At 62.7% G+C, this 24,775-nt stretch overlaps 4 protein-coding genes across 9 annotated transcripts in view; all 4 read left to right on the top strand.

The window, feature by feature from the left end:
- GATAD2A (GATA zinc finger domain containing 2A) overlaps window positions 1-5,237 on the top strand; it is a 23,022-nt gene extending 17,785 nt beyond the window's left edge. For 5 of the 6 annotated variants that reach the window (XM_039702381.1, XM_039702383.1, XM_039702382.1 and 2 more), the window contains 5 exons: window positions 1-211; window positions 598-734; window positions 927-1,079; window positions 1,357-1,531; window positions 1,845-5,237. The exon at window positions 1-211 is cut by the window's left edge and continues 129 nt beyond it. In XM_039702381.1, coding sequence (XP_039558315.1) covers window positions 1-211; window positions 598-734; window positions 927-1,079; window positions 1,357-1,531; window positions 1,845-1,975 — 807 coding nt within the window. In that variant the 3' untranslated portion in view covers window positions 1,976-5,237. Of the gene's footprint in view, window positions 212-597; window positions 735-789; window positions 1,080-1,356; window positions 1,532-1,844 lie in introns of all 6 variants that reach the window. The other variant, XM_039702385.1, reaches the window with a different exon arrangement.
- Window positions 5,238-6,855: 1,618 nt separating this feature from the next.
- NDUFA13 (NADH:ubiquinone oxidoreductase subunit A13) lies at window positions 6,856-8,829 on the top strand. The gene is made up of 5 exons (XM_039702386.1): window positions 6,856-7,014; window positions 7,089-7,167; window positions 7,494-7,565; window positions 7,866-7,935; window positions 8,555-8,829. Exons 1-5 carry the CDS (start codon window positions 6,921-6,923, stop codon window positions 8,672-8,674), a joined length of 435 nt encoding a protein of 144 aa, XP_039558320.1. The 5' UTR covers window positions 6,856-6,920; the 3' UTR covers window positions 8,675-8,829.
- Window positions 8,830-9,404: 575 nt separating this feature from the next.
- On the top strand, window positions 9,405-14,938 carry YJEFN3 (YjeF N-terminal domain containing 3). Its single transcript, XM_039702494.1, has 6 exons — window positions 9,405-9,651; window positions 11,227-11,335; window positions 12,716-12,826; window positions 12,915-13,028; window positions 13,993-14,137; window positions 14,634-14,938. The coding sequence occupies exons 1-6, from the start codon at window positions 9,605-9,607 to the stop codon at window positions 14,831-14,833; spliced, it is 726 nt and encodes a 241-aa protein (XP_039558428.1). The 5' UTR covers window positions 9,405-9,604; the 3' UTR covers window positions 14,834-14,938.
- A 1,755-nt stretch (window positions 14,939-16,693) lies between these two features.
- CILP2 (cartilage intermediate layer protein 2) lies at window positions 16,694-23,901 on the top strand. Its single transcript, XM_039702480.1, has 8 exons — window positions 16,694-16,933; window positions 18,201-18,299; window positions 18,777-19,049; window positions 19,470-19,652; window positions 20,003-20,485; window positions 20,570-20,678; window positions 20,751-20,908; window positions 20,988-23,901. The coding sequence occupies exons 1-8, from the start codon at window positions 16,756-16,758 to the stop codon at window positions 23,375-23,377; spliced, it is 3,873 nt and encodes a 1,290-aa protein (XP_039558414.1). The 5' UTR covers window positions 16,694-16,755; the 3' UTR covers window positions 23,378-23,901.
- The last annotated feature ends 874 nt before the right edge of the window (window positions 23,902-24,775 follow it).

Consider the following 24,775-nt stretch of genomic DNA (forward strand, 5'->3'; position numbering starts at 1 on the left):
GCGGCGCTGGGGGGCACGGGCGAGGCCCCGGGCAGCCGGCAGGCCGCGGCCAAGCTGGCGCTGCGCAAGCAGCTGGAGAAGACCCTGCTGGAGATCCCCCCGCCCAAACCGCCCGCGCCCGAGATGAACTTCCTGCCCAGCGCCGCCAACAACGAGTTCATCTACCTGGTGGGGCTGGAGGAGGTGGTGCAGAACCTGCTGGAGAGCCAAGGTGAGCCCAGGAGGGCAGAGCCTGGCTTAAACCTGGCTGGGGATCAGTTAAACCCGGCTGGGATCACTAAAACCTGACAGGGATCAGTTAAGCCCGGCTGGGATCAGTTAAACCTCCAGAAATGCAAGGTTTAAACCTGATAGGAATCACTTAAACCTCCCAGAAATCATTTAAACCTCACTGAAACCACGTTGGGGCTGACCCGCCATGTTTGTCCCCCAGGGAAGGTGACAGTGGCCAGTCCCAGGTGTTTGTCCCTCAGGGAAGGTGACCTTAGGGCTGACCCGCCATGTTTGTCCCCCAGGGAAGGTGACAGTGGCCAGTCCCAGGTGTTTGTCCCTCAGGGAAGGTGGCAGCAGGGCTGACCTGCCATGTTTGTCCCCCAGGGAAGGTGGCGGTGGCCGTGTCCTGCCGGGAGCCCTACCTGTGTGCCCAGTGCCACACGGACTTCACGTGCCGCTGGCGGGAGGAGAAGAACGGCACCATCATGTGCGAGACCTGCATGGCCTCCAACCAGAAGAAGGCCCTGAAGGCCGAGCGGGTGACCTTAGGGCTGACCTGCCATGTTTGTCCCCCAGGGAAGGTGGCGGTGGCCGTGTCCTGCCGGGAGCCCTACCTGTGTGCCCAGTGCCACACGGACTTCACGTGCCGCTGGCGGGAGGAGAAGAACGGCACCATCATGTGCGAGACCTGCATGGCCTCCAACCAGAAGAAGGCCCTGAAGGCCGAGCACACGAACCGGCTCAAGGCTGCCTTTGTCAAGGCCCTGCAGCAGGAGCAGGAGATCGAGCAGAGGATCCTGCAGCAAACGGCCCCGCCCGGGCAGCCCAAGGCCGAGCCCGTGGGGCAGCACCACGCGCTCAAGCAGGTGGGGACCACCCCAAACCCGCCTTTTCCAGAGGGAAAGTGCCCCAGGGTTGGGTTGTGGCCTGCGGGGTTTGGCCCTCAGGTTGGGTTTTGGGTGGGTGGGTTGTAGGTGTTGTAGCAGGATCTGAAAATCATCCAGTCCTGGAGATCATCCAATCCCAAAGGTCATCCAATCCCAGGAATCGTCCAGTCCCAAAAACATCCAGTCCCAACAATCATCCAGTCCCAAAGACCATCCGCTTCAGCAAGATCCCAGATGTTGGTTTTGCTCCTTGCAGAGCTCCGGCCAGATGTCCCGGGGTGCTTCCCGAGGGGTCCTGCACACCTTCAGCTCCTCGCCCAAGCTGCAGAGCTCCTCGGCCAGCGCCGCGCTGGGCAGCCGGCCCGGCAAGCACGCCGAGAGATCCGGCAGCAAGGGCGGCGCCGCCTGGAAGAAAAACCCCATCAGCACAGGTACGGCTCCTGGGCAGCTCGGGACCCCAAACCTCCTCGGGATACCGGCCAGAATTCCCAGATTTTGGGTGGGAATTCCGTGGGGTGGTGCCAAGGGTTTGAGGTGAAAGTTGGTGTCATCAGTGCCCAAAATTCCCAATTTTGGCTGGGAATTTTCATGGGCTGTTGCATTTCTCAGGATGAGTTTGGAACCTGAGGGCGCCGGGTCTTGCCAGGATAATCCATGTTTAAATCTTACTTTCCTATGCAATTTTTCATGCTTTCCCCTCATTGCTGAGCTGTTCCATGACCCAAAATTCCCTTTTTCCCCCAGGTGGGGCCCTGCCCTTCGTCAGCCCCGCGCTGGCCGTGCACAAGTCGGCCTCGGCCGTGGAGCGGCAGCGCGAGTATCTCCTGGACATGATCCCGCCCCGCTCCATCCCACAGTCGGCCACGTGGAAATAATCCCCGAGGGAGAACTTTTCCAGGCTCTGCCATCCTTTCTTTTCTACCACAATTCCGTGGAATCTGCTTTAATCCCAGCTGGATAACGCCCCGAGGCTTTCTAGGATGCAGCACCACCACTCCTCATCCGTCCCTGCCGGGAGAAGTGACCGCGCCGGGGTGGCCGAGGCCCGGCTCCGTGGGCTCCCAGATTTTTCATGGAAGCTGGCAGGGAAAGGGGGAAGAATTCCTTAATTTTTTTTTTTGTTGGCTTTTTCCGTATTTAGTTTTGGAATTTTTTTGGCACCAGCACAAAAAAACAAACCCAAAAGGACTCAGCGACTCCTCTCTGCCTTTGCCGACACTGAACTTTTTTTGCCGGGAACGCTCCAGAATTCTGGAATTTTGGGGCACGGAGAGAGGAATTCCAGCCCCATCCTGCGTTTAGTGAGCCGAGTTCATGGCTGCTCCTTTTCCCTGCTCCTCCTCCAGCCGGGAAAGCAGGCGGCACACCCCGAGATTCCCAAAATCCCAACGATCCCTGAAGAAGAAGAAGAAGACGAAGAAGTGCAAATCGCCGGTTCCCGTTGAGTTTGGTTTGGTTTTTTGCCCTTCGGGATCGGCTGCCGCCCAAACCTTGGCTGGGAGGTGGGAATTGCTGCGGGAAATTCCCACTTTTTTCCTTGGATTCTGGTTGGAATAGACTTCGGAACCGTTGGTAGTTTCCAAACCTTGCAGTTACTGAGAGACAAAATCCACCTTGGTTCTTTCTCATCCCGCGAATTTTGGGCCTTCCCAAAGTTCCCAGAGACTCCAAAGCGAAACTTTTTGGGAATTTTTTTTCCTTTGGGAGGGTTGGTTGGGTTGGGGTTTTTTTCTTTCCTTTTCTGTTGTTGTTTTGAGGGATATTATTCCAAAATTTATAGGAATTCCAGAAGCTGATGCAGGCAGGGAGGGTTGGGAGCCGTTCCCAATTCCCACTGGGAATTCCGGCCGTTCCCAATCCTTCCCTCCGTGATTCGAGTTCTTCCAGGCATCCCTAGCATGCTCCTGTATCCATTTGGGATGGAGTTTTCCATAAATTTTTTGGGAATTCCAGAGGTTCAACCCAAAATCCATCAGGGGCCAGTTTGGTTTCATTTTGGTTTCTCATCCTCTTTCTCCTTGGGCTTCTTCCCGAATTCCAGACGAATCCAAGGGGCAGAATTCCAGGCCTTATTCCAGTGAGGAGAATTCTTTGGGAAATTTGGGGAATTTTCTTGGGGAAATTATAAATATATATAATTTAGAGATCTATATATATTAAAAAAAAATGTTGGGGGGGGGAAATTCAGGAAAATCCGGATTTATTTTTCTTAGGAATCATTGAAGCCAAGAATCCCTTTGGGGTCATCCCCCTCGGACCCGAGGGACAAAACCCCTCCCTTTTCCCACTTTTCCTGGTGTTTCCATATTTAGGGATTTAATTTAGGGGAAAAAAAAAACAAACAAAACCTTATTTTCCAAACTGGGATTTGTTGGATGAAAACCCCCGGAATCCCCAGCCGGATGCGGATTTTGGGGTGTTTTCCGAGGAGCTCAGATGTGGGAATTGGGTTGGAATTTTGGAATTTGGAGTTTTCTTTTCATTCCAAGCTTGGATTGGAGGATGCCAGCAGAGGGATGATGCGGAATTCCTTCAGTTCCATGGGGTTTTCTGGAAACCTTGCCCTTCCTTTCCCACGTGGAAATTTTTGGGGTTGGTTTGGGGGGATTTTCCTCTCCTGGTTTTTTTCCTCATGGATGCCAATGTTCGGAAAAAGTTCATTTATTCCCCCAAAAAAATCCCAACAAAATTCCTGCAATTAAAATAATTTTTTTTGGGGGGGCGGGGTGGGCAGGGAAAAACCTGGTTTGTTTATTCCCAGAGTTTGGATGATTCCTGAAAAAAAAACAGGGAATGGAAGAGTCACAGAAGGATTCAATGGGATAAAAATTATGTCACAACTTTCTGGATCCCAGCAGAATTCCCTTGGAAATTGGAATTTCAGCCAGTTTTGGTTCATTAAAATAATCAGGAATGTTGGAATTGAGGGATTTGGAATTAAAAACCCAAACAAGTGTCCGTGTCCACACTTCCAAATATTCCATCCTGGGTTTTTTTTTGATGGGTAATTCAGGAAAAATCCCCAAAAAAATTATTTGGGGGATGGGGGGAGAGTTGTTTGGAAGGGGAGGGAAAATCCAGCATGGATTGAGGCTGGAAAACCAAAATATTTTATGGGATGGGGCTGGAACTCCAAATCCCCACCTGGAATGCGGCTCCTGGGATCCAGCCTGGTTCTGATGTGATTTTCTGGAATGTTCTTGGAATGCTGCTGGGAATTTGGAGGATTTGTTTTATTCCATCGACGTTTCTGCCAAATTTGGGATCAATCTGGGAAAAGATTCCATGTTGGAATGCTGGGATGGTTTTTCCTTCGCAGTCCCAGTTCTGGTGGGGGTTTTTTGGGATTGGGATGGTTCAGGTTCAAAGTTGTTCCAACTCTTCAATACAGATTTTCCAAACCTCTTCCCAGTCTCCTTTTTCCAGGAAAAAGCCCCACAAAAAAAAAGGGAAAAATGGGGGGAAAAAAATCTCAATGAAACTGAAAATTCCCATTGTGGAATTCTGCCCTGGAAGGGAAATGTTTGGGAATGGTGGAGGAGGGGGGGATTTGGGAACAAATCCTGGCTTTATTCCTGCTGCTGGATCCCCTTTGGAATTTGGGATTCTCTGATTGGATCCCCTTTGGGATTTGGGAATCCCTGAGATCCAAATGTTGGATCCATTTTGGGATTCCCAAATTCTTGAGATCTTTGGCAATCCCAAATCCCTGAGGCCCTTGAATCCCTTTTGGGATTCCCAGATCCCTGAGATCTCCTGGATCCCCTTTGGGATTCCCAGATCCTTGAGGCCTTTGGGATTCCCAGATCCCTGAGATCTCCTGGATCCCCTTTGGGATTCCCAGATCCTTGAGGCCTTTGGGATTCCCAGGTCCCAGCGATCTCCTGTTCCACCCCCACCCCTTCCCTCCCCACAGATCCCTCGGGATCCCGGATCCCTTTTCCCGCTCTTCCCGAATTCGCTGCATGAGCTGCTCCGGGGGGCTCCGGATCCAGGGGGTCCCTAAAGCCATAAAATTCCCGCTCGGAGCCGCCGGGATTTTGGGATTTTCTCGGACACCGCGGAGAGCGAGGAAGCGCCGTTGTAATTTAGACTTTAGCAACTTGTGAAATAAAAAGATCCCGGATTTTCATGGGAGAATTCCCGCGGTGGAGCCGGGGCAGCCGTGTGGTTTTTCTTGGATTTCCTTCCAAGACTTGGAATTTCGCCGTGGAACAGAAAGGGGAAAAAAAGGGTTGGAATTCTTTTCTATGCAAGGTTCTTCTTCCTCAGCACTCCCAGCTTGGAAAAAAAGTGAATTCCTGAATTTTTTATATCCCAGGGATTCCTGGGGAACACAAAGGAAATCCAGAATTCCAGCTGATTCGGGATTGGGTTTTATTCTATTTTTATCCTCATTTTGGGAATTCTTCCTTTACCTCTGGATTCTCCCAGCCACTTATCCCCTTTGTTTGGGGAAGAATTGGAATTGAATTCCCAAAGTTGAATCCCAGATGGAAAACTGGGAATTCAGGCTGCAGGAAGGGGTGAAGTGGAGGAAATTCTGGGAGATTTTGGGGAAAAACCCAAATCTGGCTCATTTTTCTCGTTTTTCCCTCTCCTTTGGGAAGGAAGGGGAACAGGGTGGGATTTTTTTCCCCTTGGATTTGTTGGGACACAAAAGATTCCAGAATAAATCCCATAATTCTCTCTAATCCTGCCAATGGAAGGATCTGGAATCGATAATTAATAATTAATAAATAATTAATTGGGGGGTTGGAATTGAAATTACAATAAACAGAGGAACTCCTGGATCTGCCTCATATTCCCAGGATTTTGGGGGTCAGGATGGAATTGTGGATCACCCGGACAGAGCCGGATCTGCTCCTTCCTCTCCTGAGGATTATTCCCAAAAAAATTGGGAAAACGGGAGAAGGCGGCAAAAACCTGGGATTGTTGTGGATTTCCCTGGAGTTCCATGGATGGAGCATCCCGACGGAGCAAATCCATGAATCCAGAGCCTTCTCCATTCCCACCTGGAGTTCCTGCTCCCCGCCCTTGGATTCCACCTGAACATTCCAGGAAAACTCACGGAGCCGTTGGATCGTTCCCCCCGCGAGGAGAACGGGCCAAGGATATTCCCAGATGGATTTTTCTCATGATTCCGTAAAAAATCCGCATTGTTGGAGCTTGGGAAGAGCCAAGGCCGTGCAGGAATTCCTGAATTCCCGTGGAATTGTCCCGAATTCCCGGTCGCCGGTGACTGGGAAAAGAGGGGATCAGGGAATGGATCCCGCTGGGGGTGGAGCCCAGCTTGGAGGGATGGGGAAATTCCGGAATTTTTGGGGTTTTCCAGCCCCATTTTCATGTGGGATTGCCGGGGAATGTCAGGACTGGATCCCCTGTGAGGGGAGGTGATCCCAAGGAATTGATGGATCCCTTTGGATTGGAAGATGATCCCAAGGAATTGCTGGATCTTGTCTGAGGGGGAGAGGATCCCGCGGGATCGGAGGATCCCAAGGAATGGGAGAGGATCCCACGGGGTCTGAAAGGATCCCGAGGGATCAGAGGATCCCAAGGGATGGGAGAGGATCCCACGGGATCTGAGAGGATCCCAAGGAATGGGAGAGGATCCCAAGGAATGGGAGAGGATCCCGCGGGATCGGAGGATCCCGTTGGGCGGGACAGGATCCCAAGGCATTGATGTGGCATTGCCCTTTTAAGCGCGCGTTGCCCCTTTAATTAGGGGGCGTGGCATCACCGCTGACGTAGCTGCCCCACGTGAGTTTCCCGCGCGCGGGCGGGCGGCGCGGCGCAGTGACGTCAGCGAGCAGCGCCGCAATGGCGGCGCCGAAGGTGAAGCAGGACATGGCCCCGCCGGGCGGGTACGGCCCCATCGACTACAGGCGGCACCTCCCGCGCCGCGGCCTCTCAGGTGAGCGCGGCGGGGGCCGCGGGGGCGCGAGGACCGTGCGCCCCCGGCGGCCCTCACGCCCTCCCGGCCCGCAGGGTACAGCCTGCTGGCGCTCGGCGTCGGGAGCCTCCTGCTCGGCTACTACAGCCTGGTCAAGTGGAACCGCGAGCGCAGGTGACGCCCCGAGCCCCCGCGGCCACCCCCGGCCCCAGCCCGCGGCTCCCCGCGCTGCTGGCCCGGGGTGGGCGCGTCCTGCTCCGGCTGGGGGACCCCCAGAGCCCCCCGGGACCCCCAGAGCCCCCCCCCCGGGACTTCCAGAGCCCCCACCTCCTTCCAGCTCCTTTCCCGGTGCTGACAGCCCCTCACAGTCCCCCATTCCCAGTGCCCCCAGTGCTCCGTCCCCGTTCCCATTCCCCGTTCCCATTCCCATTGCCCCGTTCCCATTGCCCCGTTCCCCGTTCCCATTCCCGTTCCCATTCCCATCCCCGTCCCCGCCGCAGGCGGTTGCTGATCGAGGAGCTGGAGGCTCGCATCGCGCTGATGCCGCTGCTGCAGGCGGAGTCAGACCGCAGGTACAGCCCGGGATCCCCTGGGGACTGGGAGCTGTCCTGTGGGACTGGGAATGCCTTTGGGATCCCCCTGTGTGGGACTGGGAACTGCCTTTGGGATCAGGATCCCCTTTACGGGATCGGGAACTTCCTGTGAGATTGGGAATGCCTTTGGGATCCCCCTTTGGGACCGGGATCCCCTTTATGGGACTGGGAATTCCCTTTGGGATAGGGACCTTCCTTTGGGACTGGGATCCCCTTGGGAGCTGGGAACCGGGGCCGGGTGCCCCCAGTGCCGGGTCCCTGCCCTGCCCCTGTCCCCAGGACGCTCCGGATGCTGCGGGAGAACCTGGACGAGGAGGCCAAGATCATGCGGGACGTTCCGGGCTGGAAGGTTCTGGATTCTGGGGGTCGGGGGGCTCCCCTCTGGGACCCCGCGGCTCCATCCCCAGGGATTTGGGATCCCCCGGCGCTCAGGGTCACTCTGGGCTGGCAGTGTCCCCCTGCCCCTCCCCCTGGGCTCCAGGAGCTCCATTCCCAGCCCCATTCCCAGCAGCTCCCAGCTCCATTCCCAGCCCCATTCCCAGCCCCATTCCCAGCAGTTCCCAGAACCATTCCCAGCCCCATTCCCAGCCCCATTCCCGGCCCCATTCCCAGCCCCATTCCCAACAATTCCCAGCCCCATTCCCAGCAGTTCCCAGAACCATTCCCAGCCCCATTCCCAGCCCCATTCCCAACAATTCCCAGACCCGTTCCCAGCCCCATTCCCAGCAGTTCCCACCCCATTCCCAGCAGTTCCCAGAACCATTCCCAGCAGTTCCCAGCCCCGTTCCCAACAATTCCCAGCCCCATTCCCAACAATTCCCAGCCCCATTCCCAACAATTCCCAGCCCCATTCCCAGCCCCATTCCCACCCCATTCCCAACAATTCCCAGCCCCATTCCCAGCCCCATTCCCACCAATTCCCAGCCCCGTTCCCAGCCCGTTCCCAGCGTTCCCTCCCCTCCCCGCAGGTGGGCGAGTCCCGCTTCCACACGGAGCGCTGGGTGCCCCCCACGCTGGAGGAGCTCTACTTCCTGCGGCCGCCGGCCGAGCTGGACCGCGAGAAGTTCGGGCTGCAGAGCTACGTCTGAGACCCCAAACCCCACCCCAAACCCCGCCCAGACCCCAAACCCGGCTCCTTCTGGAGCTTCCCCCCCTTCCCTGTCCCTCTCCAGGCTGATTCCCCCATCCCGAGCTTGTTCCCACTCATGCTCATTAGTAATTAATAAATAAACAATGAATAAATAAATCCTTTGGGGATTGGAATTGCCCCTGGGAATTGGGATCTCCCCGGTTTGGGATTGGGGATCTCTCTGGGGATCTCTCCACTTTGGGATTGGGATCTCCTGGGATTGGGATCCCCTCCTTTGGGATCGGGATCTCCTTTCGGGAGTGGAATCACCCCCCTTTGAGATGGGGGATCCCCCTTTGGAACTGGGGATGCTCCTTTGGGATTGGGATCCCCCCTTTGGGATTGGGATCCCCGTGGCTCCCGGACTCCTCCCTCTCTCCCTGGAATTCGGCGGCTCCTGGGGGATTTTCCTGGAACTCGGGCTGGGAATTCGGGATGGAGGGAGGGAGGGAGGGGCCATGTCCTCATCCCCTCCCCGCTCCCAGGGCTGCGGATCCCGCTGGAAAAGCCCCGATCCGGGGGGATTTAACCCCAGAGTTCAGCCCGGTTGGAATTCCCGGGTGGGAACCACGGGCGGCATTCCCGGAGCGGGGCCGGGCCGGGAGCGGGGCGGGGGCACCGGAGCCGCCTCCCCCCGGGCGGCACCGCCGAGCGCCCCGGAGCATCCTCGGCATTCCCGGGGGACCCGCTCTGACCGGAGCATCCTCGGCATTCCCGGGGGACCCGCTCCGCCCGGAGCATCCTCGGCATTCCCGGGGGACCCGCTCCGCCCGGAGGCTCCGCGGGGGTTCCAGCGGATCCGGTCCGCTCCGGACAGAGGCTCCGTGCGGCTCCCGGTCCGCTCCTGCCGCGGTTCGGTTCCGCCGCCGCTCCGGTCCCGCTCCCCGCCATGAGCTCCGCGCCCTGCCCCTCCCGGGAGCCGCCCCGGTACCTGAGGTGAGCCCCGGGGTCCCCCCGAGCAGCCCCCGGCAGCTCCGGGCGGGGCTGCCCCGGGCCGGGCCCCGTTCCCAGCGCCGGGACCCCGCGGGGGTGGAACGGGACCTCCCCCTGCCCCGCGCGCTGCCCGCGGGACCCCCGGGCGGGGTCCCGGTCCCCACGCGTGTCCCCTGGGGAGGGGGTCCGTACCCACGGAGCCGCCGTTGCCGGAGCAACCGCATCCCGGGTCTCCATGGCTGCGGCGGGGATGCTCCGGGAGGCGGCGGGAGGGGAGCGCGGGGACCCGCGGGAGCCGGGATGGGGACACCGGGAACGGCGGGGACAGCGGGGACACGCGGCGGGGACGGGAGGGTCCCACGTCCGCGCTGTGCCGGGAGGGAGCGGAACGGGACCGGGATGCGGGACCGGGATGCGGGACCGGGATGCGGGACCGGGATGCGGGACCGGGATGCGGGCCCCGGATCGTTCCAGGGGTGGGGCCGCAGCTCCCGGGGAGCCCCCGGCCGTGTCCGCGCCCGGGGCCGGTGCCAGCCCCGCGGGGCCGGGGCCAGGAGCGTCCCTGCCAGCAGCGATTGGGGACAATGCGCTCCGGGAACGCAGCGAGGGACAACAAACACAGCTGGGCCCGGCCACCCCCGGCCACGGGAGGGGCTCCGGGCACCGCTCGGTCCCTTCCCACCCCTTCCGCCCCGATCTTCTCCCCAGAGTCCCCGGTGTGGGGCTGGGACAGGGCTGGGACTCGCTAGAGGGCACCAAAGGACTGGGGACAGGGATGGGAATTTGGGATGGGAATTTGGGATGGGAACTGGGGAATGCGGGATGGGAATTTGGGACGGGATGAACTTTTCCTGGCAGGTTTCTCAGGACAGCCAAGGGATGGGATGTGGGAATGGGGGAACCAGGATCTTGCTGGGGCCCTGCTGGAAGGACCAAGGGATATTTTGGGCTCTGCAGGACATGGCTGGTCCGTGGGGAAAGCCTGGATGGGACGGGAGCACCCTGCAGCCTGGGACCCCAACCCGGGACCCCAACCCGGCCCCCTCTGCTGCCCCCTGGCAGTGCCGGGTCCCCTCCCTGAGCGGTTCCCCCCAAACCCGGGGTACGGCGGGGTCTGGATCCCCCGGTACCGCCGGGATCCCGGCCCGGCGGGGCTCGGTTTCCCTCCCGGCGGCGCTGGAGGCGGCCCAGGCCGCTCCGCCCGCGCAGGTGAAGCCAACAGATGTGAGCAATTATTGTCGCGCTGGGCGCTGCCAGCTCCGGGCTCGGCGGCGGCGGAACAACCGCGGCTTTGTTCGCTTTTATGTAACCGGGGAGCCGGGGCCTCCGCCAGCTCGGCCGGGCGCCGCTCCTGGCCCGGCCCGTGGGGTCACGGTCCCCCCGTGCGACATCCGTGTGACATCCGTGCGACATCTGTGTGACATCCGTGTGACATCCGTGTGCAGCCGTGCCCGTCCCCACCGCGGTGCCCACCCCGAGCCCCCAGCGTGTCCCAAAGTGGAGCAGGGTCCCGAACCCTCGCGGGGCCGTGGGGACAGCTCTGTCCCCCTGTCCTGAGCGTGACTGTCCCCAAGGCAGCCAGGCGGAGGCGGAGGCCATGGAGAAGGAGCTGCTGGAGGATTATCGCTTCGGGCGGCAGCAGCTGATCGAGATCTGGGGACACGCCTGTGCCGTGGCTGTCACCAAGGTGAGGCTGGGGGCACCAGAGGGGCTGGGGACACCCAGAGGGGCTGGGGTCCCCGGGGAGGGGGATGCCCAGCCCTTGCCGGGGGTTGGGGCGGGTCCCCAGAGGTGCCCAGGTGTCCCCGTGCCCTGGCGATGTCGCTGCTGCGGGGATCGCCCGGGGCTCGTGCGGGATGTGAGGAGCAGGAGGAGGAGGAGGAGGAGGAGGAGGAGGAGGAGGGCCAGGGGTCCATCAAGGGCAGCTTTGTGTCTCGGGCCCGCCTCAGCTTTTCCATCGGCCCTTCCCCGCTCCCAGCCTCGCTCCAGCCTCAGGAGCAGAAATGCTTTGGTGCCGGAGCTGTTGCAGCATCCCTGACCCCACCTGGGGCTCAGCATCCTCCTCTTCCTCAGGGCCACCCCAGCTGCGCTCCCCCGGCCGGCCGGGGTGTCCCCGCGCTGTCCCCGCGCTGTCCCCGCGCTGTCCCCGCGCTGTCCCCGCGCTGTCCCCGCGCTGTCCCCGCTGTCTGGAGGTGCCGGCGGCTGGGCCGGGGCCAGGGCCGGGCTGCCGGGGCCGTGCCCTGCTCCGGGCGCTGGGGACGGGCCCCGGAGCCAGGATCCGCGAGCAGGAAAAAATCCGTCAGTGGAGAAACAGAGCGTCCCTCCCTCCCTGCCTCCCTCCCGGCCCCGCGGTCCCGGAATGAGCAGCGGGCGGGATGGGGGGGCCCCGGGGCATCCCCTGCTCCCGCCGTGGGCACCGCCCCGATCCCACCCGGGCATCTCCCTGAGCCCGCCCTGGAGCTCCACCGCTGGCATCGTCTTCATCCCCCCGTGGGCATCATCTTCATCCCACCACGGGCACCATCCTCATCCCAGTGCGGCCCCTGTTCCATCGCACTCCGAGTGCTGCCCAAGTCCTGCCGTGCCGTGCCATTCCCTGCCGTGCCGTGCCGTGCCGTGCCCGTCCTGCTCCATGTGCCACCTCCATCCATCCCACGCTGGGTGCCGTGTGCCAGAGCCGCTGTGACATCCCCATGTCCCCACAGCCTTTCCCCTGCTCCCCCTGGCATGTCCCTGGGTGACACTGGGCCATCCCCGCTGTCCCTGCAGTGTGACAGTGCCACCCTGGTGTCCCCCTGTCCCCGCTGTGTCCCCTCTCCCCTCCGAGTGACAGTGTCCCCACTGTCCCTGTCCCGTGTGACGCTGTCCCTGTCCCGTGTGACCGTGTCCCTGTCGCTGTCCCTGTCCCCGTGTGACCGTGTCCCTGTTGCTGTCCCTGTGACCGTGTCCCTGTCGCTGTCCCCGTCCCTGTGACCGTGTCCCTGTCGCTGTCCCTGTCCCCGTGTGACTGTGTCCCTGTTGCTGTCCCTGTCCCCGTGTGACCGTGTCCCTGTTGCTGTCCCCGCAGGCGTTCCCGCTGCTGTCGCTGCGGCGCAGGCAGCCCACGCTGCTGGTGGCGTGCGGGCCGGCGCAGCACGGGGCCATCGGGCTGGTGTGCGCCCGCCACCTGCGCAGCTTTGTGGGTACCTCGGCCCCCGCCCTCCTCCTCCTCCTCCTCCGGCCTTCCTCCCGGGGGCCCCGGCCGCAGCGCTCCCGTTTCCCCGCAGGATTACGAGCCCACCATCTTCTACCCCAAGCGCTCCCCGGACCCGCTGCACCGCGACTTCACCACGCAGTGCGAGAAGATGGACATCCCCTTCCTGTCCTACCTGCCCGCCGAGGTGCCCCCAGCCCCAAACCCCCGGGATTGTCCCCCCTGTCCTTCCTTTGTCCCTGTGAACCCCCAAACCCCCGGGATTGTCCCCCCTGTGCTTCCTTTGCCCCTGTGAACCCCCAAATTCCTCTGATTGTCCCCTTTTCCTTCCCTTTCCCCGTGAACCCCCGAGCCCCCTCATCCTTCCCTTTATCCTTCCCTTGAAATCCCCCTGTGTATCCCACTCCTCCTTCCCTTTTCCCCTCTCCAAACCCCAAATCCCACTGCTTGTCCCTTTTTTCCTTCTCTTTTTTCCCCTCCCCACTCTCTAAAATCCCCCTGCCCGATCTCACAGATTTCTCCCTCTTTTCCCTCCCTTTTCCCCTCCCCGAACCCTAAAATCCCCCAAAATTCCCCCAAACCCCCGGCTCTGCTTTTCTCCCTCTGTCCCCTCCCTCTCCCCCTCTCCCCGCCCCATCCCGGCGCTGCTGGGATCCCGGGGATGCCATAAAATCCAGAAAATCCAGAAAATCCAGCGCCTGCTGCCCGCAGCCACCGGCTCTGTTATTTTTGGAAGCTCCCAGCGCTGGGAACGGAGGAATTTGACCCAAAATTCGCTGTCCTGGCGCGGCCTGAGCGTCTCGGCGTGCCGGGCTCGACTCCGTGGCCCCTCCCTCACTCTGCTCCACTTGGGGGGGATTGATTTTTATTTTTATTTTTATTTTTATTTTTATTTTTATTTTTATTTTTATTTTTATTTTTATTTTTATTTTTAAACTTTTTTTTTAGGATTGATTTTTATTTTTATTTTTATTTTTATTTTTATTTTTATTTTTATTTTTATTTTTATTTTTATTTTTATTTTTATACTTTTATTTTATATATTTTATATATTTCATTTATATATTTATATTTTTTATTTTTGGCGCCGCCGGGGGTTTGTCCCGTCACAGGTGACGCGGGGCCACCCCAAATGTCGCTGTCGCCTGCAGGTGCAGCTCATCAACGACGCCTACAACGCCGTGGTGGACGCGGTGCTGGGAGCCGAGGTGGCCGAGGGGACAGAGCCGTGCGCGGCCATCCTGGCCACCCTCAAGCACGTCCGCATCCCCATCGTCAGCCTGGATGTCCCCTCAGGTGCCCCCCGCGTCCCCTCGGTGTCACCCGCGTCGCTGTCACCGCTGTCACCCGTGGCGGTGTCCCCCCGGTGTCCCCCCGGTGCCCCCCGCGGTGGCCCTGGCGGGTTGGGGACATCCCCGGGGAACAACAAAGTGCCCGGCCCAGACGTGACGTCACCGGCAGATGGCATTCCCAGATGGCATTCCCTGCTGGCCAGGCCTGGCGTTGTCATCGCCCGTGTCCCTTCCCCCGGCCTGGCCGTGTCACCCCCCCGGGGTGCATCCCGCGGGGACAAAACCGCGCCCGCCCGTGCGCTCCCTGTCCCCTCCCTGTCCCCTCCCTGTCCCCCCCTGTCCCCTCCACGGCAGCAGCGGGACCCCCGCGCCACCCCTGAGCCACCCGTGTGTCCCCAAGGGTGCCATGTGTCCCCCGGGTGTCCCCCGGGTGTCCCCGCTGTCCCTCCCCGTGTCCCCCGGGTGTCCCCGCTGTCCCGGTGACCGTGTCCCCCTGGCAGGCTGGGCAGCCGGGGCTGGTGGCAGCGGTGACATCCGGCCGGACGTGCTGGTGTCGCTGGCGGCCCCCAAGGAGGTGGCGCGGCGCTTCCAGGGACGGCGACATTTCCTGGCCGGGCGCTTCGTGCCCGAGGAGCTGCGGCGGAAATTCGGGATCGGCCCCCGCCAGTACCCGGGCAGCGACTGCGTGGTGGCCCTGTGACCCCAAAACACTCCTGGGACCCCAAAACACTCCTGGGACCCCAAAATAAACCCCTGGGACCCCAAAACACTCCTGGGACCCCAAAACACACCTGGGACCCCAAAATAAACCCCTGGGACCCCAAAACACACCTGGGACCCCAAAACACACCTGGGACCCCAAATAAACCCCGGGACCCCAAAATAAACACCTGGGACCCCAAAAATTAACCCCTGGGACCCCAAAATAAACACTTGGGACCCCAAAAAACTCCTGGGACCCCAAAACCCCTGTGACCCCAAAACCCCTGTGACCCCAAAAAACACCTTGGACCCCAAAATAAACACCTGGGACCCCCCAAAACCTCCGGGACCCCAAATAAAGCCCTGGGACCCCAAAGCCCCTGGTGGTGGCCCTGTGACCACCACAAAATACCCCTGGGACTCCAGAGAAACTCCTGGGACCCCAAAAAACCCTTTCTGGCCCTGGGACCCCTGAAATAAAGCCCTGGTGGCCCTGGGACCCCAAAATAAACCCTGGGACCCCAAAATAAACCCCTGGGACCCTAAAGAAACCCTCTGCTGTCTCTGGAACCCCAAATAAAGCAGTGGCAGTCCTGTGACCCCAAAAAACGCCTGTGACCCCAAAACAAACCCCTGGTGGCCCCGGGACCCCCTCAGCGAGGGCAGTTTGGACATGGGGACAGCGGGGCACACTTGGGGACTTGTCCTGAGCCTCACTTCAAGGCTCGGGGACCCGGCCTGACCCCCCGGCAGTGCCAGCACCCCGCTGCGGGGGACAGAGCCGTGTCACCTCCCCTGCCACCCGCCCACGGGGACAGTGCCACCGCCGGGGTCCCATGCGGCCGGAATGCCACCGAAATGCCACCAAAACCCCACCAAAACCCCACAAAAATCCCACAAAAACCCAGGAAAGGGACACGGGAGCCATCCCCAGAGCACAGGGGTGTCCCTAAAGGTGGCGAGCCACCCCTGGGGACTGTCCCATGTGTCCCCGGGTCTGTCCCCCGGCTCTGCCCCCTGTGTCCCCCATGTCCTCTGTGTCCCCCAGACACTGTCCCCCGTGTCCCCCGTGTCCTCGGGTCTGTCCCCCGGGTCTGTCCCCCGTGTCCGCAGGTCTGTCCCTCTGTCCCCGGCTCTGTCCCCCGGGTCTGTCCCTCTGTCCTCGGGTCTGTCCCTGTGTCCCCGGGTCTGTCCCTGTGTCCTCGGGTCTGTCCCTGTGTCCCCGGGTCTGTCCCCCGCGTCCCCGCGCAGCCCCGGCGCTGCCCCGGCCCGGGGGGCGCTCGGAGCCGCCGGAATGCCGGGAATGCGCCGGGATTTCCGCCGCTCCCGGGGCCGCTCATCCCAAAGCCCCGGTGCCCCGGTGCCCCTGAATGCCCCCGGTGCCCTCCCGGTGCCCCCGGTGCCCCCCAGTCCATCCCAGTCCCCTCCAAGCCCTCGGAGCGGCATCGGCTCCTTCTTTTCCCTTTTCCTACAGTTTTGTTTTCCTCGTGGGTTTATTTTCCCCGTGTTTTTAGGTTTTATTTTTCCCTGTATTTTTATTTTTCCTGTATTTTTTCTTTTTCTCGTCATTTTTACGTTTTCTTTTCCCTGTATTTTTATTTTCCCTGTAATTTTATTTCCCCCTTATTTTATTTCCCCCATATTTTTATTTTCCCCCATATTTTTATTTTCCCCCATATTTTTATTTTTCCCATATTTTTTATTTTTCCCATATTTTTATTTTCCCCATATTTTTATTTTCCCCTTATTTTATTCCTCCCACATTTTATCCCCCCGTATTTCCTTTCCCCCGCACCTTTCATTATTCCCCCGCACCTTTCGGCGGGCACGGGTGGCACGGGGGGCACAGTAGAACGGGTGGCAGGGCTGGCACAGGTGGCACCGTGGGCACCGCTGGCACGGGTGGCACTGCTGGTACAGATGGCACGGATGGCACGGCCAGCACAGTTGGCACGGGTGTCACAGGTGGCACGGATGGCACAGATGGCAAGGGTGTCACGGGTGGCACCGTTGGCACGGGTGGCACCGTTGGCACGGCTGCTGGCACTGCTGGCGGTGCTGGCGGCACTGGGAGTCCCACACACGGCCAGGGCAGCAGGTAAGGGATTGGGATCGGGGTTGGGGTTTGGGGTTGGGGTTTGGGGTTTGTTTGGGGTTGTGGTTTGGAAGTTGTTTGCGGTTTGTCTTTTGGGGTTGGGGGTTTGGGAATATTTTTCCCATATTTTTATTTTCCCCATATTTTTATTTTCCCCTTATTTTATTCCTCCCACATTTTATCCCCCCGTATTTCCTTTCCCCCGCACCTTTCATTATTCCCCCGCACCTTTTCCTTTTCATCCCCCGTGTTTTCCCTCCCCGCGTGTTTTTGTTTCCCTTCCCTCCCTCCCCGCATTCCCCGTCCAATTTTAGCGCTGGGCTCGGGCCCGGGCGGGCTCCGCGCCCGCGGCGGCTCCGGGAGCGGCCCCGGGGCCGGCACCGATAAAAGCGGCGGCGGAGCGGCCGGGGCGGCACCGCCCGCGGAGCGCCGGGCACGGCGGGCACGGCGGGGACGGGGGGCATGGGTTTGGGGTTTGTTTGGGGTTGTGGTTTGGAAGTTGTTTGCGGTTTGTCTTTTGGGGTTGGGGGTTTGGGAATTGGGAGCTGGGGTGGGAGTCTGGGGTTTGTTTGGGGTTGGGGTTCGGGATTCTTTTGGGGTTGCGGGTTTGGGTTTGGGGTTGGGATTGGGAGCTGGGGTTGGGGTTTGGGGTTTGTTTGGGGTTTGGGATTTTTTTGGGGTTGGGGTTTGGGATTGGGGTTTGTTTGCGGTTGGGATTGGGAGTTGGGGATTTGGATTTGGGATTAGGATTGGGAATTGAGAGCTGGGGTTGGGGTTTGGGGTTTGTTTGGGGTGAGGATTTGGGGTTTGGGATTTTTTTGGGGTTAGGGTTCGGGAGTTGGGTTTGGGATTGGGAATTGGGAACTGGGCTTGGGGTTTGGGGTTTGTTTGGGGTTTTGGGATTGGGGTTTGAGGCATGGGGGTTGGGATTTGCTTGGGATTGGCATTTGGGGTTTGGGGTTTGAGGGTTTTGGAGTTGAGGTTTGGGGGTTGGGTTTGAGGTTTGGGGTTTGGGGTTTTCTTGGGGTTTGGAATTTGGGGTTTTTGTGCCACCGGGGTTTTGGGATTCCCAGTGGCAATGAAGGGGGGGAGGGGGTGGAGCCACCCTTGGGTCACCCCTGGCTGCCAGGACACCACGCCCACCCCGGTGACACCCCAACCTGGCCTTGGGGACACAGTAACTGCTGTCCCCCAGGACTGGGCTCTCAGGGCAGGGGACGGGGCTGGGGAGGGACCCGGGAATGTGGCAGTGCCACCCCTGTGCCCCCAGAGCCACTGGAGAACGACTCGGAGCCGGGCAAGGCTGGCATGGCCGGGAAGCCCCGGAAAGGCACGGCCGAGCTGGAGGAGCTGGACCTGGGCACGGCAGGTGCCACCCCGAGGGCCACCGTGTCCTCTGCAATGTCCCCAGGGGCCCTGGGGGCCACCCCTCAGTGGTGACCCTCCATCCGCACATCCTCTGCCCTTCGTGTCCCCAGGCTGTCCCCAACCATCCCAACCCATCTCCAGTGATCCCCAACCCATCCCAAACCATCCCCAGCTGTCCCCAAGCTGTCCCCAAGCCGTCCCCAACCATCCCAACCTATCCCCAAGCTGTCCCCAAGCTGTTCCCAACCATCCCCAAGCTGTCCCCAAGCTGTCCCCAACCATCCCCAACCCATCCCCAAGCTGTCCCCAAGCTGTCCCCAACCATCCCCAACCCATCCCCAAGCTGTCCCCAAGCTGTACCCAACCATCCCAACCTGTCCCCAAGCTGTTCCCAATTGTCCCATGCTGTCCCCATGCTGTCCCCAATCACCCCAAGGTGTCCCCAGCTGTCCCCAAGCCGTCCCCGCCTCCCCCTCAGGCAAAGGCGCCGTGTGGACGTCGTGGTTCAACATCGACCACCCTGGTGGGGACGGTGACCACGAGAGCCTGGCGGCCATCAGGTTCTACTACGGGGACCGCGTGTGCCCCCGGCCCGTGGCCATCGAGGCGCGCAGCACGGGCTGGCAGCTGCCTGCGGCCCTGGGCCAGGTGGTCCATGCCAGCCCCGGGCACGGCTTCCGCTGCCTGCACCGCGAGCAGCCGGCGGGCACCGCCTGCGCCAACTACCACGTGCGCTTCCTGTGCCCGCGGGGTGAGCCGGGCACCGGGGGCACCTGGGGGGGGTCTGGGGGGCAGCTGGGGGGACCTGGGGCAGCTGGCACAGATGTGTGTCACCTGTCACACCTGGCACAGCTGTGTGTCACTTCTGTCACACCTGTGTGTCACCTCTATCTCACCTGTCACACCTGTATTGCACCTCTGGCACAGCTGGGCCACAGCTGGGCCACAGCTGGGCCACAGCTGGGGCACAGCTGTATCTCCTCTGAACCCCTCCTGCCACACCTGTGTCACACCTTTATCTCAGTTTTGTCCCACCTGCGTCACACCCATGTCCCATCCTCACCTCACCTGTGTCCCACCTGGGCTGTGGGACGGGGCCGTTTCTTCCCCTTTTAACCCCTTGGCTGCCGTCCCCAGCCCGTGCTCCGCAGTCACTCAGGTGTCCCCGCAGATGACGTTTACTGGTCGCACTGGTCCCCGTGGAGCCCCTGCTCGCGCAGCGCCTGCGGCACGCGGGGCTCGCAGAGCCGCTCCCGGCGCTGCCGCAGCTCCCGCAGCCCGGCCCCGCTCCGGGAGCTCCGGTGTCGCGGCAAGGCCACCGAGCGGCGGCCCTGCAGCGCCGGGCCCTGCCCAGGTGGGCACCGAGCCCGCGGGGCCACCGCGCGTCCCTGGGGGCTGCGGGGAGGGGACACCGGGAGGGGGTGGCACCTGAGCCCCGCCTGTCCCTGGGGGCTGCGGGGAGGGGACATGGGAAGCCCTGCTGGGGGAGGCCGTGGGGTCGCACTGGGGTGTGACAAGGACAGGGGTCTCTCCAAGCGCCTGAATCCCCCTCTCAGCCCCCGCAGCAGGAGCAGGAGTGAAAATCCACCTGGTGCCACCTGGTGCCACCCACCTCTGGCTGCTCTGCCGAGGGCGCGACCGCACGGGGCCACCCCAAGCGGAGGCTTTGGGGGGTCCCGATTCCCACCGGGAATGTCCCCTCAGAGCCCGCCTGGACGGAATGGGGCGCTTGGGGTCCCTGTTCCCGCAGCTGCGGCCGCTCGGGGACGCGCGTCCGGCGCCGGAGCTGCCGCCCCGCCAAGAACCCCCCGTGTCCCGGCCGTGCCACCGAGGTGCAGAAATGTCGCCCATCCGCGTGCCCAGGTAACCCCCCCGGTGCCCCCTCCGCCGTGCCCCCGCTGCCCGCGGGCTCCGAGCCCCCCGCGGGCTGCGCCGGGCACACGCTGCGAGGCACAGTGGTGACAGAGGCCGGGGTGGCACTGCCGGGCGCCCGCGTGTACCTGGAGGGTGGCCCGCCCGTGCTGCTGGCCCGCAGCGATGCCCAGGGGCGCTTCACGGCCTCGGGGCTGTGCCCGGGCCCCGCCGCCAACCTCAGCGCCCACCGCGATGGCTTCGCCCCGGGGCTGGCACCGATTGTCACCAACGGCTCGGGCGTGGCCGAGGCGCACCTGAGGCTGCGGCGGCTCGGTGAGAAGGCGCGGGGGGTTTGGGGGCACCCCTGGGGGCGAGCTGGGAGTGCCCATGGGCTCGCTGCCCCTCTCGCCCCTTTAGAGAAGCCCTACATGGTGCTGCACCCCGCGGCCAGGGTGCGGGAGGCCGGGCAGGACGTGACCTTCTGCTGCAAAGCCTCGGGCACCCCCGCGCCCCAAAAATATTACTGGTGAGCTGGCACGGCGGGCACGGGCGGGGGTGGTGGCGGTGTCCCTGCTGAGCCTGTCGCCTGTCCCCGCAGGTACCACAACGGGACGCTGCTGGAGGGGACAGCCGAGCGCGGCAGCGGCCGCCTGGCGCTGCGGGGGCTGGCACCGGAGCAGGCCGGCACCTACCACTGCAAAGCCAGCTCCGAGGCGGGCGCCATCCGCTCGGCGCCCGCGCAGCTCACCGTGCTGGGTGAGCGAGCACGGGGGGGTCCTCCGGGGCGGCCAGACCCCCGCTGACCCCTCTAATTCCCCTCCCTCCGTGCCCCCAGCCCAGGGCCAGCAGAGCTGCCGGGCGGAGCCGGAGCCCAGCCTGGTGGAGCTGCCCAGCGAGTGCCCGCAGGATGCCAGCGGCTCCCGCTACTACAACGTGGGGCGCTGCCCAGCCTCGCCGTGCCCGGGCGGCCCCGCGGAGCCCTCGGGGTGCGGGGGGGAGCCGGGGCTCTGCTGCGGGGTGCGGAGGATGGAGCTGCGGCAGGTGCAATGTGCCGGCTCCGTGCTGCCCCTCAAGGTGGTGGCCGAGTGCGGCTGCGGGCCCTGTGCCCAGCCGCGGGTGCTGGTGCAGGGCCGGGTGACGGCGGCCGACACTGGCGAGCCGCTGCGCTTCGGCCACATCTTCCTCGGGAGCAAGAAGGTGGGCTTCACCGGTTACCAGGGCTCCTTCACCATCGAGGTGCCACCCGACACGCAGCGCCTGGTCGCTCGCTTCGTGGATGGCCAGCAGCGCTTGGTGGACGCCGTCAAGGTGCTGCCCTTCGACCGGCGCGGAGGAGCCGTGTACCAGGAGGTGAAGATGCTGCGCAAGATGGAGCCTGTGGAGCTGGACAGCAGCCGCAGCAACGCCATCCCCCTGGGCGAGGCAGGCGGCCGGGAGCCCATCGGGGAGCTGGTTCTGCCAGCTGGAGTTTTCCTGCGGCCATCCGGGGAGGTTTTCAATGGCACCGTCAAGGCCAGCGTCACCTTCGTGGACCCCAGGGACGTTGGCACAGCCAGCGCCGCCTCCAGCGACCTGAGCTTCGCCAACGCCGAGGGGGAGATCGTGCCCCTGCGCACCTACGGGATGTTCGCCGTGGATTTCCGTGAGGGCGACAGCGGCGCGGCGTTGCAGGCGGGGCCGGTGCAGGGGAGGATGGACGCGGGGCAGGTGTGGATGGCCGAGCACCTGCAGAAGATGAAGCTGTGGTCCTTGAACCCCGAGAGCGGCCTGTGGGAGGAGGAAGGGGTGCTGCGGCTGGCCGGGGGCAGCCGGAGGAAGAGGGAGGAGAGGACCTTCCTGGTGGGCAACCTGGAGATCCGTGAGCGGCGCCTCTTCAACCTGGATGTGCCCGAGGATCGCCGCTGCTTCGTCAAGGTCAGGGCCTACAGCAACGAGAAGTTCAACCCCTACGAGCAGCTGGAAGGGGTGGTGGTCAGCCTCATCAACCTGGAGCCGCAGCCCGGTTTTCCCAGCAACCCGCGGGCCTGGGGCCGCTTCGACAGCGCCGTCACCGGCCCCAACGGCGCCTGCCTGCCCGCCTTCTGCGACGCCCGGCGCCCCGACGCCTACGCGGCCCTGGTGACAGCCACGCTGGGCGGTGAGGAGCTGGAAGCCGTGGCCTCCAGCCCCAAGCTCAACCCCAATGCCGTGGGGGTGGCGCAGCCCTACCTGGGCAAGCTGGACTACCGCCGCTCGGACCACGAGGACGCGGCGCTGAAGAAGACGGCATTCCAGATCAACGTGGCCAAACCCGACCCCAACAATGTGGACGAGAACAACGGCCCCATCTACTCCTACCGGAGCCTGCGGGAGTGCGAGGAGGCACCGGTCAGCGCCAACCACCTGCGCTTCTACCGGGTGGAGGTGGACAAGTATGAGTACAACGTGGTGCCCTTCAAGGAGAGCGACATCACCTCCTGGACCGGCGACTACCTGGCGTGGTGGCCCAACCCGCAGGAGTTCCGAGCGTGCTTCATCAAGGTGCGGCTGGAGGGGCCGCGGGAGTACATGGTGAGGTCACGCAACGCCGGGGGCAGCCACCCCCGCACGCGGGGCCAGCTCTATGGGCTGCGGGACAGCCGGAGTGTGCGGGACCCGCAGCTGGGCGACACCTCGGGCGCCTGTGTGGAGTTCAAGTGCGGCGGGATGCTCTTCGACCAGAGCCTGGTGGACAGAACCCTGGTGTCCATCGTGCCCCAGGGCAGCTGTCGCCGCACGGCCATCAACGGGCTCCTGAGGGACTACCTGAGCCGCCACCCGCCGCTGGCCGATAACAACCACACCGGGGCCTTCTCCATGCTGGCCCCGCTGGACCCGCTGGGCCACAACTACGGCATCTACACCGTGACGGACCAGAACCCGCGGCTGGCCAAGGAAATCGCCATCGGCCGCTGCTTCGCGGGCACCTCGGACGGCTTCTCCAGGGAGATGAGAGCGGGCGAGGGCACGGCCGTCACCTTCGAGTGCCAGGAGCGGCCGGCGGGCAGGGAGAGCCTCTTCCAGCGCCTGCTGAGCGCCCCGGCCGAGGCGCTGGCCGAGATCCGCAGGGAGATGGGGAGCTCCGAGCTGCGCCGCGCTCCCCCCGAGGTGATGGACTTCGCCTCCGGAGCCCCGTCCCGACCCGCGGCCACCCGCCGGACCCCCAGCAGCCAGCGGAGACCGGGCCGGCCGCGGGGACAGCCCTGAGTCCCCTCCGTGTCCCCTCCCCGGCTCTGCTTTGTCGCCCCCCTTTCCCCGTCGCTTTTGGCCGCGCTCATTTATAACGCCCGAAGGATTGGGGGGACACGCGGAGCGGGGGACGGGGGCAGCGGGGACGTGGGGAGGGGGTCCCGCCAACCCCCCGGTGCTGTCGCTGCCTCCTCTTGGTGCTCAGCCCCGCGCTGGTGGTGCCGGAGGCGCCGCGGACGGGATCGAAATAAAAGGAAAAAAAGAGGGGGTGGGGGCAAACGGGGCATGGGCGGGCATGGCAGGGGGGTCCCCGCCCGGTGCTTTGCCCCGTGCCACCGGCGCAGCCCCGGTGTGCCCGTGCCGGGAGCTGGGGGCACTGGTTTCATCCCCGAATCCCACGAAACCCGGGATTTTTGGGGAGGAAACCCCAAGGACAACGCGGATAAAACTCCTCCCTGCGGTGCCACCCCCACCCGGGGGCCGGTGCCACCCCCGCGGCACCTCGGCCACCGCGCCGGCCCGGATTCGGGCGGATTTGTACATTATTTATTACAAAATATACAATTCTTGTACACCCGCCTGGCTGCTGGGCTTCTCCGGCACGGGGGGCCCAGCCCCGCGTGTCCCCCGCGTGTCCCCCGCGCGTCCCCCGCGCGTCCCCGTTGTCCCCAAGCCCTGCCCCCGTTCGGTAGCACCGTCCCGGCCGCTCCTGTTTGCCTTGGGCCGGGCTCAGCCGGGCTGGCAGCGGCCGGGGGGGCTCGGTGCCAGCGGGACGTGGCAGCCGGGGCGGGGGGACCCGCCCGGAGCCCCCCCTGGCACCGCGGTGTGCCAAACCACCAGCTGGGCACCCCCCGCATCACCCCCGCGGGCCGAGGGGCGGGGTGCTCTGTCCTGCTGCCACCCGGGGGTCCCCAGCGGGGTTATTTTTGGGTGTCCCCCCCGCCGCTCCCCGCCGTCCCAGGCGCGGATGCTGTAATGGAACAGGCGGCGTTTATGGGGCCAAACCCGGGACAACATTTCCCTTCTCCAAGCCGCCCTGGCCCCGGCGCGGCATTTTTCCACCCTTTTTTTCCACCCTTCTCGCTGGATGCGGCATCAAAGGGGGCGCGGGGGCCCCCGGGGGGGGTTCCTTGGCCCGAACAGCGGCCAAATCCCGGCCCGGTCCCGCCGGGATGCGATCCCAGCGCGGGCGGATGCCGGCGCGGCGGGGGGGAGACGGAGAGGGAGGGAGGAGGCACCTGGAATGCTGAGATTCCATGGCGAGGTGTCATTCCAACCCCTCCTTCCCAAAGTCTGGCTGCTCCCTGTCCAGGCTTCTCCCTGTCCTGGGTGTTGTTTTTGCCTCGGTTCTCCTTGTCCTGGATTTTCCCTGGCCTGATTTTCCCTTTATCCTGGGCTCTCCTTATCCTGGATTTT

Source organism: Passer montanus, unplaced genomic scaffold (assembly GCF_014805655.1).
Source record: "Passer montanus isolate IOZ18808 unplaced genomic scaffold, ASM1480565v1 scaffold156, whole genome shotgun sequence".
Lineage (NCBI taxonomy): Eukaryota > Metazoa > Chordata > Aves > Passeriformes > Passeridae > Passer > Passer montanus.

Bases quoted from the DNA above. Each gene is read 5' to 3' on its own strand.
- NDUFA13 (XM_039702386.1), top strand. From the start codon at position 6,921: ATGGCGGCGCCGAAGGTGAAGCAGGACATGGCCCCGCCGGGCGGGTAC. The intron at 7,566-7,865 runs GTACAGCCCGGG...CCCTGTCCCCAG, and splicing joins CAGGCGGAGTCAGACCGCAG to GACGCTCCGGATGCTGCGGG. The intron at 7,936-8,554 runs GTTCTGGATTCT...CCCTCCCCGCAG, and splicing joins GGGACGTTCCGGGCTGGAAG to GTGGGCGAGTCCCGCTTCCA.
- YJEFN3 (XM_039702494.1), top strand. From the start codon at position 9,605: ATGAGCTCCGCGCCCTGCCCCTCCCGGGAGCCGCCCCGGTACCTGAG. The intron at 11,336-12,715 runs GTGAGGCTGGGG...CTGTCCCCGCAG, and splicing joins GTGCCGTGGCTGTCACCAAG to GCGTTCCCGCTGCTGTCGCT. The intron at 12,827-12,914 runs GTGGGTACCTCG...GTTTCCCCGCAG, and splicing joins CCCGCCACCTGCGCAGCTTT to GATTACGAGCCCACCATCTT.
- CILP2 (XM_039702480.1), top strand. From the start codon at position 16,756: ATGGCACGGATGGCACGGCCAGCACAGTTGGCACGGGTGTCACAGGTG. The intron at 19,653-20,002 runs GTGGGCACCGAG...ATGTCCCCTCAG, and splicing joins CAGCGCCGGGCCCTGCCCAG to AGCCCGCCTGGACGGAATGG. The intron at 20,679-20,750 runs GTGAGCTGGCAC...CTGTCCCCGCAG, and splicing joins GCGCCCCAAAAATATTACTG to GTACCACAACGGGACGCTGC.